The 11,282-nt window shown below is 38.9% G+C and overlaps 1 protein-coding gene across 1 annotated transcript in view; it reads right to left on the bottom strand.

Moving 5' to 3' along the window:
- Positions 1–2,926, bottom strand: part of LOTGIDRAFT_82259 (hypothetical protein) — a gene marked incomplete at both ends in the record, with an annotated part of 5,858 nt that extends 2,932 nt beyond the window's left edge. The window contains 5 exons of the mRNA XM_009065715.1: positions 304–497; positions 1,047–1,120; positions 1,713–1,778; positions 2,280–2,393; positions 2,790–2,926. Coding sequence (XP_009063963.1) covers positions 304–497; positions 1,047–1,120; positions 1,713–1,778; positions 2,280–2,393; positions 2,790–2,926 — 585 coding nt within the window. The remainder of the gene's footprint in view (positions 1–303; positions 498–1,046; positions 1,121–1,712; positions 1,779–2,279; positions 2,394–2,789) is intronic.
- Between the last annotated feature and the right edge of the window lie 8,356 nt (positions 2,927–11,282).

Below are 11,282 nucleotides of genomic sequence, written 5' to 3'. Positions count from 1 at the left end.
TGGTTCCTGCAATTCCACTAAAACTAATGGAGAGTGACTTCATCAATCATCAAGTTTTAACGGAATTGCAGGAACCACAGACATCTGATTGAAAATTAGAATGGTGTAAATTGATGCTATCACTGTCCCTGATACACATAAAATTTTTAGAAAACCTCTTTACAATCCCTTTAAAATAACAAAACCTCTTTACAATGACTAAATCGTGAGTAAAAGTTGTATAGTAGTGGACTCCTCAAAAGAGAAGTACCATCAGGTGTTTCGAAAAGAGGAAGCATGGTCAGCCCCTATTACAATACTTACCGCTTTGACAAAATCATCAGCAAGAGCGCCGTAATAAAGGGCATCCGCATCATTAGCAATCTCATCCAAAACATCAGCCAGGTCTACACGATTTATAAAATCACCTTCCTGAACAGCTCGACCATCTAAACTGAAAATGCTTTTCATCTTGGGGGACATATCTGTTACTTTAACTCTAGTATCCAAAGTATGAGCTAAAAATAGAAATGAAATGAAGGGAGTTTTACGTCCTACTTTTCTACACCATGTTGGTTAATGAAGACGGGCTATGCCATGTAGGGTGCAATGAGGGTAATTTTGTCAGGACAGCGGCATTAGCCTGCTCTTCTTTCATTTCCAACTGTCGAGGGATCTTTAATGTGCACAGCCTGTACACACAGGGCCTCGGTTTATTGTCCCATCCGAACGACTAGACCCTATTTCCATGTCAGCCGCTCTTACCTGCATCACTGACAGGGGGATACACAGGTTGAAAAATCCAGAAGTATTATCTCGACCTATGCTGGGATTGAACCCTGGACCTTCAGGTTAGTGAGCAAGCATCTAACTCACTGAACCACCACAGCCTCCAGAATTGAGGATGAGCCAATGGAGACAGGGAAAACCATGCAGTGTGCAATGAGGAAAATATTTTGACTGGGAGCTATTAAAAATATACAAAAAGTAAAAGTTGAGCTGCTGTATCAAGGGTTAAATTCAAACTGACTCATAACCCTTTGGGAGATCCTTTTTGCTATAATTACCTAGAGCTTTTGTGACATTAAAACCATTCCTTGCTAAATCTGCCACCGGTTTTACCACGTTGTACCACTTTAATCTGGAGAAGATAGCACGAGACCGGGTTAACATGTGTCCAAATTCTTACCACTTTACCACAGTTAAAATTTAAAATTAAATTTGAAAGAGACTGGAATTTTTGTAATGATAACAAGCAAATATGACAACGTAATACCCTAAAATGATGTCATAATACAATTAAAAAACCTACAGATTTGTGTCCAATGAGAGAATTATCTCACAAGTTGATTTCTTTACTAATAGTTCTAAATAGTCTATTAATTTCTAATTGTGGACTCTCAAAATTAATTGTGGACTCTCAACACTCATTGTGGACTCTCAAAATTAATTGTGCACTCCCAAAACTAATTGATGACTCCCACAACCATTGTTGACTCTCAAAACTAATGTGGACTCTCAATATTAAGTTTGAACTACAAAATCTAGTTGTGGACTCTCAAAACTAATTGTGGACTCTCAACACTAATTGTGGGCTCTCAAAACTATTGTGGACTCTCAACACTAATTGTGGACTCTCAAAATTAATTGTGGACACTCAACACTAATTATGGAATTCCAAAACCATCTGTGGACTCCCCAAACCCAATTGTGAACTCTCTGAAAATACCTACTTTCCATGTGCTGTATGAGCAGCAGACAATCCTTTCAGTTCACCAGGTACCCCTACTGATAGACCACTCTACAAAATAAAATCAAAGACTTTCAACTTAGGTCCACGAGGATTCTTTCTACCAGATGGTTCTAAACTTCTTGGCAACCCTACTCAGACAGTAGGATCTTTCCTAGGAATTAGGTCTAGGGCAGACTAACGATCAATAATCAATTAATAATCAAAATAATTTAATTAAGAAAACCTGTAAATACTAAATTAAAAACTTGACAAAATTCTTAATTTCATGGGTTATTTTTGTGTTATAGAAGTATATTCTTGTTTTGATCAGTTATTATAGTTTATTGTGGGTATGTTATGTGTTGAAGAGAAACTATGTAGAAGAGATTACTACTTGTTAACGGGTACAGTGGAGAAAATGTAACTTTGACATATAATTCACTATGAAATTTGATAATCGATAATCGAAATTATAAATTCCTAGTGACGATAGTAGATTATTTCGATTGTTTTACACAGCCCTAATTCAAATTACAGGTAGACCAAGTTAATACTTACGTTATAGAACAAGTTTTCATCGGAACCAAACATATCAGCGGTCAGTAATGCAGGTGCTACCTCTCGAAAATCATACACCCATGACTTGTCCACTTTATGATCATGGACCAACATGAAACCTCCTCTGAAATTAAAATAGGGTACATGTCAACAGTGTTTCAGATATCAAATCCTTATCAGGACAACTGATTTGAAAATATGCTATTTGAGTCTTGAATATATGTAAATGGTCTTCAGAATTACTAGAAATGTACAAAAATCACATAATTCCTTTTAAAATATCTCAAACTAGGAATTTCTTTTCCTATTTCTATAGATGTCTTTTCTATATATCACAGTGTCTCAAGAAAAGATGACTCGTCTTTTTAACTTTTAAATGCAGATAATTCTAGACACACGTGGATTTGAAGACTCAAATTTCGACAGTGAGCTGTAAACACTATTACTGATTGGCTTAGCAAAAAAATTCAATCTCAAACGAAGCGAAAGGTTGGTGTAATTTAATTAAACTGAAACTTACCCTCCAAGACCAGAGCTCTGCGGATTAATAACGCCAAGACATAGCGTTGCCGTGACAGCTGCATCTACTGCATTTCCGCCATCTTTTAACATCTGTAGCCCTAAATCAGAACATTGCTCAGCGTCAGTGGCTACTGCCCCTGTATCTCCAATCTGTAATAGAATGACAAGTGATGTATCAAAGGCTGATATATATTCAGGCTCGTGACCCTTTGATAAATCCATGAGGGGTGGCTATAGGGAACATGTCAACAGTGTTTCAGATATCAAACCCTCATCAGGACAGCTGATTTGAAAATGTTCCTGTGTCACTGATTGAGCCTTAGTTTATTGTATTCATCATCGAAAGGCGAAAAACCATTTTTGGAATTCGGAAATGAATTAGGGTTTTATATCCCCATTCCCTGCTCTTGATGGACTAACAAAGATCCACCATGCAGTGAACAATGGGGCAAATTTTGATGGAACAGTGATTTTCGTGATTTAGGTGGATTTCCAACTTTTGAATCTTTAACATGTACAGCATAAAGGTCCAAGTCTACATTCTTTTCCTGTGTTAGCCCCTTCGACCTGCATCCCTGAAAGGGGGGAGCCAGGGTGAACAGGATAGGACAGGGGCATTAGCCTACTCTTTTTGATTTCCGACTGTCAAGGGATCTTTATCTAACTAGCATACAGACCCTAGTTTATTGTCCCATCCAAACAACTAGATGCTTTTGCAATGTCAGCCCCTCTTATCTGCATGGAGGACCTCATTTTTAAGTGGGCTTATAAAATGACACGTACCTGCGGAGGTCCTAAGTAGATGGACAATATCAAAGCTACAGTAATGGCAACAGCAAACACCAACCCTGATACCACAATGATACGAAAACTCAGAGAATGATCAATGGGCCTGAAAAAAATATTGATAAGCCATCTGTGTCACTTCTCAGAAAAGAGATTTAAAAAACTACATTTTACAAGGATAATAACTTAGGTTCACAAGGATCCTTTCTACCAGCTGGTCCTTGACTAAACCTCTTGGTATTGATCTTTCCAAGATTATCTGTACCCATTTACAGCTGGGTTGACTGGAATAATGAGGATCCTTTCTACCAGCTGGTCCTTGACTAAACCTCTTGGCATTGATCTTTCCTGGATTATCTGTACCCATTTACAGCTGGGTTGACTGGAATAATGAGGATCTTTTCTACCAGCTGGTCCTTGGACAAACCTCTTGGTATTGATCTTTCCAAGATTATCTGTACCCATTTACAGCTGGGTTGACTGGAATAATGAGGATCTTTTCTACCAGCTGGTCCTTGGACAAACCTCTTGGCATTGATCTTTCCCAGATTATCTGTACCCATTTACAGCTGGGTTGACTGGAATAATGAGGATCCTTTCTACCAGCTGGTCCTTGACTAAACCTCTTGGCATTGATCTTTCCCAGATTATCTGTACCCATTTACAGCTGTGTTGACTGGAATTATGAATGAAGATGACTTATTCAAGGTCATCGGACTATCAGACGGAATCGAGAATTGAACCCACAGGCACTATTTACTCGGCTGAAAAGTTCAAAGCCAAAGTGGGATATCACAAACAGATTGAAACATTTGTCACCAACAAGTGTTTCCGATACACAATCCCCCTCAGGACAGCTACTTTTGGAAATGGGGTTTAGGAGTATGAGCAAAGTGAGGTCTACTTACTTTCTGCCTAATTGGAGTTTAGCAGCTTGAAGTGGCAGCTGCTCAGCTTGACTTTTACCAGCATCTGCATCTGTTATCAATTCAGCTTTGTCACTCACTGAAAATACAGCCACAAAATACTATATAATGTATATTGCATGAAAGGGAGAGGTTCGACATTTTGGGGCGGTTGATTCAGTTGACATAGAAAAGACATCTAAAGAAATAGGAAAAGAAATTCCTAATTTGAGATATTCTTAAAGGAATTGTGTGATTTTCGTACATTTTTTAGTACTTCTGAAGACTATTTACATATATTCAAGACTCAAATCAACTGTCCCTATTGTATGGAATAAAATAACAAAAAGTTGGCAAAACACAGACACTGGTATCTGGATTCCACGCCATATTTTCAACTGTTTCTGTCCACAATTGTCATAAAATATAACCGAAAGTCTAAACCTTACCGGTTTGAGTATTGGCAGCATTATACGTGTCACTCAAATCCATTTTTTTTTTAGTAAAACTGGTAATTTATGCAAATGTGTCAATTTTTATCCATTTTAGTCAAGGAGGAGTTATCTGCCCTTTGGATTCAGACAACAACTCGTTTCATTGAAGATTCAGACCACAAAAATTTCAAGGTAGACTATTTCCTGCGGCATCTTAAGGCAAAACAATATGTATTTTATGGAGAATATTTCTATATCAACTGAACAATTTGGGAACATAATTTAATAAAACTTTAACAGTCTAATCTCTTCACAGCCGAAGACCAACCAAGACTGCCGACGACATACCGAAAACGAATTATGTGTCCCGTGTTTGAAAATGAAAATGAAACGAATGGGGTTTTACGTCCTACTTTTCTGCACCATGTGGGCTAATGAAGACGGGTAACACCATGCAATGTACAATGAGGACAGTGGCATTAGCCTACTCTTTTTCGACGTCCAACTGTCGAGGGATCTTTAACGTGCACAGCCCGTTCACAGGGGGACTCGGTTTATTGTCACATCCGAACGACTTGACGCTTTTTCCATGTGTCCCGTGTTTGACACGACAACAGTTTTTCTATTGTCAGAATAAAGACAGAAAATACGCCTGCGCATTTTCTCAGACACGGGACTCGGTGAAAACAAACGAACGTAATAAGCCTACGCACCTATTAAGATTACGATAGTTAGACGATTTAAAAATTATCGCATTTACAGAACATTTATATATTTTTAAGCAATAAGTTATCGTTGCCTATCCGAAATTACCGGACGCTAACTGTGATATTTTGCCGTAGTAGTGGTTTAATCTGTAATAGATCTTTCTAAATGTGCATCTGGTAGGACATCCAGATGTGTCAAGGGTATACGAGTCTTCTCATTTCAGCCTTTGAACCAACAAGTCTAGCCTTTCACCAATCTTTCACTCGTAATGGTGCGGGCATACGAACAGTCTTGGTCGCCGACTCGAATCTTGTGTAAAATCTCACGGGTACCCGCGCTTACACGCGTTTCCGACAGGATTTATAATATCAAACCTGTTTGATATTTGTCGCCGATAGTTTTATCGTCTGCAAGACAGACCGTCATCATCCGATCAGATTCATTTTCATTTCAATTGCATGATCCGAACGTGATATCGACATAGTGGAAGACGACTGACGGTAGACAACCGGTCGGAGAAACCCATGACAAGATTCTAGTCGGCGACAAAAATCGTCGACTAAGACCGCTGGTGTGCCCGCACAATAGAAATCTCGGTTTGAGTAGATAAAGGTCTCTGAGTCTTCTCATTCCAGCCCCTGATAAACCAGTTATCTTTGGATCAAAGGTTTAAAAGGAAATCTCAAAGTTTCCTTACTATCTCAAAATGAGTAATCGACAATGGTGTCTGTATATCAAGGGTTTCGTTTCGAAACCTCGAACCTCCATTGAATGATCAATGGATAACTTAATATGCAATAAAATTGTATCTGGTAAGTATAATACAATGATATTATTGTATATCTCAGATTTTCCAATTTGTTACATCCGCCATTTTATATAGGAAATGTGGCGCCATGCTAGACGTTTCAAAATTTTTTTTTTAAATATTATTATATAAGATTCCACTTCAAAGTATGGTCCAATTCCAGAGTTTTTTGGTAAATATTCCTACGTATTGCTCGAAACTTGCCGACTGTTGCCAAGCTTAGCCTCTGATATCCATCTACCGTGCCACGAAAAACTCTAGCGAATATCCCTTTAAAGGGACAGATGCGCCACATTTTTTGACAAATGATACCTTAGTCTTAGAAACAGGAATTTTTTTTTATCAATCAGTAATAGTGTTCACAGTTCACTGTCGAAATTTGAGCCTTCAAATCCATGCGTGTCTAGATTTATCCGCGTTTAAAAGTTAAAATGACGACTCGTCTATGTATGTATAGAAAAGACATCTACAGAAATAGTGAGTAAAATTCCTAGTTTGAGATATCTTTAAAGGAATTATGTGATTTTCGTACATTTCTAGTACTTCTGAAGACTATTTATATATATTCAAGACTCAAATCAACCCCCCAAAATGGCACACTCGTCTCTCTAAGTGAAAAATATGTCAGTTGACCTAACCAAAAGAAAATAAAATGCAGTTTTTCCGACCCCATTCTCTACCAATTATAAATGTCTGAGACTCGATTCCTGAAAATTATCAGAATTTGAAGTTCCAGACGTATTTCCTATGGTGTTTATTATCGACGTAAATGGACCATTAACAAACCATTTAGGTGATACCATAAATATTTATTTCTATCGTTGCTGGCTTTACTTAGTATAAAGTATATTTCAAGAAGGCAGGGGCTATACCTACGGTTTCTTATAGCCCCGTCACACCGGACTGCGGCCATTTGCGAACTTACGGCGACTGGAAATGTACTAGATCGCGGTCAAACGTGAGGAAACTAGAGAAAAGGTCTGTCAAATATTACAAACTTAAAAACAGTGTCGACCTCATACCGCGAGTTATGCGACCATATTACGTTCTTACGTTTCTGTAGCGTCTTTGCCATGCGTGTACTGCGTTTTTATACCGCTCAAGGAGATGTTACAACGCTTGTCTGACGACCTTCTAGATCCCGAGGCGTTCTCAGTGCGTTCCAGAACAGATCGCCGAACCTTGGCATTTGTTTTGAACATGTCCAAAAATAAACGCCGTGACTCGGCTAATAATGGCGACCACGGCGAAGGTAGGAGCCCAAAAGACTTCCACGGCCTCACACTTATGTAGTTGAGCCACTGTCGAAGAGACGATGTTGATGGGTTCGAATCTCATAAATCATATTGACTGGTTAATGAAGACTTGACGGAGCATCGACCTTCCACTGAATATAAAATTTGATAGACGGTTATATAGGACTATAGATCACAGAGCTCACGTTTCGGATCGGTCAATAAACCATGGCCCAGTATGATAAAGGCTCTGAACACCCAAATAAATGTCCCCAATTGCACACTGCATTACGTTGCTTGTTTTATCCAACCACTCACATGATTTATGATTCGGATGGGTCAATAAACCAAGGCCACGCGTGATAAAGGCTCTGAACACCAAACAAAATGTCCCTAATTGCACACTGCATGGTATTGTTGGTTTCATCAAAGTTTACTACTCACAGAAGTCATAATTCGGATGCGTCAATAAACCAAGACCTCGTGTAATAAAGACTCTGAAAACAAAAAAAAATGTCTCTAATTGCACACTGCATGGCTTTGTTGATTTTATCAAGCAGTTGTTCGGGTGGGTTAATAAACAAAGTCTCCGTGTGACAACACATTTTCCATAATTGCATACTGTATGGTGTTATTTTATTACGCTGTTCGCCGTGAACGATATCAATCTACGGCAATAAAGATGATAGCTTAATTGAATAAAACGGCAATAAATCATTGATTAGCGACGTCGATCGTTTATTAGCGACATGATACTACAACGGATGACCTCCGTTCAAGAGAGTCGCCGTGGTTCGTTAGCGTAGACGCTCATGTAACCGTGGCACGCTGTCGTAGGCTTTTGTATAACCGTGGCTCACTAGCGTAGACGTTCATATGACCGTGGCTCTCAAGCTTAGGCGCTCATTTAACCGTGACTCCCCGGCGTAGTCGCTCATGTAATCGTGGCGTAGACGCTATTGTAACCGTATCTCGTTGCCGTAGAAGCTCATGTAACCATGGCTCGCTAGCGTAGACGCTCATGCTTTTATGCATAAGGCTATGCATTTAAGAGAGCTCCTCCACTTTCAATTAATATACATAGCGAAAAATAACATTTGCACCCCTGGATAGTTTGTGGCCACTGCTCGGTCCTCTCAACGAATGTTAGAAACGCCACTGCGCACGCCGTACCTCGTCCAGTCGCACCTTAGTGGTATGTTGACAAATGCAGTCGTAGAGTGTCATCAAGTTAGGCATACATCGTATCAAACTAAACTAATAAAGATGATAGCTTAATTAGATAAAACGGCAATAAATCATTGATTAGCGACGTGGATGGTTTATTAGCGTCTTGATGCTACGACGGATGACCTCGGCCCATAAATTATTCTTTAACCGACTTCGTCTCTTCATTTTCTACTAAAATCCAGCGTCTAGTCTACAATACAGTATAAATACATAAACCAAGTACTAACAATCCGAACAGCAAAACGAAACTCGAAATCCAACCAACATATTGACGAACCATTGGTAGCAGCTAATGAACTTTTCACATGAGGAAGTATATCAATTATAAGTGAGTAAGTATTTCATAATGAAAAGTGGTATCAGGTGTCTAGAAGAGTAAGCATACCCTGCCTTGCGCCACAACGCTGCGGGCACACGAACGGTTTTTGTCGGCGTTTTTTGTCGCAGACTAGAGCATTTCAAATTTCCTTAGTCTCTGTTAAGAAGTTTCACATGCATGTGAATGCTTGATGGAGAGGGTAGGAAACAGTCTAACTAAAATTAGACCAAACTTTCGTTCAATTTTTTTACCAACTTTTATTTTTAATATAGTCACTTCGATTAGGGTCTAACGACAGCCCTCTTGAATGTTTGTCAAATTAACCTTTTGACCTAGCCTGATAAACACCGCGTCTCAAAATTCCAGCACTGGGGAGGGTAGAAATTTGATTGGTTAAAGCAAACGTTATCGAGATAGGTCAAAAGGTTAAATTGACGAACGTTCAAGAGGGCTGTCGTTAGACCTTAACTGAAGTGGCTATTTAAAAAAAAAAGTAGGGATCTTGGGTAACGTTTCCCAAGAACTCGCCCTTAAACAATGGACAGAGAAGTAAGACGTAAAACTCCATCTCACTTGGTTCATGTAGAAAGACTGACAAACGATTTCTATTTGAGGTGAGAGGTCTTTTATCGAGTTGCAGCGTAGCGAATGATTCATTTGCACTACAAATCAAAGTACGGTTATGCAAGAAAAATCTATACCAATTTCTAGGCCGGTATTTGTTTATATTTTGGTATAGTTAGCTATGTGAACTCTCTTAAAGAGATGCCGAGTTGCCTTTACCTAGTGTTATTATCATCCAAAAGGGTGAGGAATAGAGCAAAATTACATTCTGATCAAAACAAAGAAACTACTTTTGACAAGTGTTACGGGCCATAAAATCAACAACAGCAAAAAATTGTAAACCACAAAACCACGTCATGAAACTAACTCATCGAATGGGGGCGATATGTCAACACCAATGAGCGACAGATTCTCGCTTCGATCTTACCTATGGTGATTTTAAAACATTTTGCACTGAAATTGTGGAAACCCTTAAGGACTGTAGACCACGTCGTGCAGAAAACTCACCGAAAAGGAGCAAAAAGATTACAACGAGAACAACACGAAACGAAGATTCTCGCTTAGATCTTTCATATGATGATTTTAACACAACTTGTACTCTGCAATGAAATTGTGGAAACCCTGAAGCACTGCAGACCACGTCTTGCAGAAAACTCACCGAAAAGGAGCAAAAAGATTACAACGAGAACAACACGAAACGAAGATTCTCGCTTAGATCTTTCATATGATGATTTTAACACAACTTGCACTCTGCAATGAAATTGTGGAAACCCTGAAGCACTGCAGACCACGTCTTGCAGAAAACGCACCGAAAAGGAGCAAAAAGATTACAACGAGAACAACACGAAACGAAGATTCTCGCTTAGATCTTTCATATGATGATTTTAACACAACTTGCACTCTGCAATGAAATTGTGGAAACCCTGAAGCACTGCAGACCACGTCTTGCAGAAAACTCACCGAAAAGAAGCAAAAAGATTACAACGAGAACAACACGAAACGAAGATTCTCGCTTAGATCTTTCATATGATGATTTTAACACAACTTGCACTCTGCAATGGAATTGTGGAAACCCTGAAGCACTGCAGACCACGTCTTGCAGAAAACTTAATTACGCCATGCAACTATTGAACGAATCTCTCTAACCTTTTTTTACTGGAAATTCATTTTCAATATATAGATTGACTTGAATCGTGAAGACCTAATTTCGTTTACGTGATTGTATCCATGAACACAAGATTTTACTTTTGAGTGCAAAAGCGTCGGAAATATCTGAAATTCTATCTTTAGGCCATTTGTTCATTGTAGAGTGGCCGTTTCTCATTACAGAGTGTTTAAATCGTCCTGACGCCAAGGAAGCAATCGAGTATCGGGAACACTGATAGCATCAATTTGTACCATTCTTATTTTCAATCAGATCTCTGTGGTTCCTGCAATTCCACTGAAATTAAGTATTTAATGATGTCACTAATCGCAAAATATGCTTGTATCATATAAGGGTC

The sequence above is a fragment of the Lottia gigantea genome, assembly GCF_000327385.1.
Source record: "Lottia gigantea unplaced genomic scaffold LOTGIsca_70, whole genome shotgun sequence".
Lineage (NCBI taxonomy): Eukaryota > Metazoa > Mollusca > Gastropoda > Lottiidae > Lottia > Lottia gigantea.
This window is presented reverse-complemented; position numbering and strand designations above follow the sequence as displayed.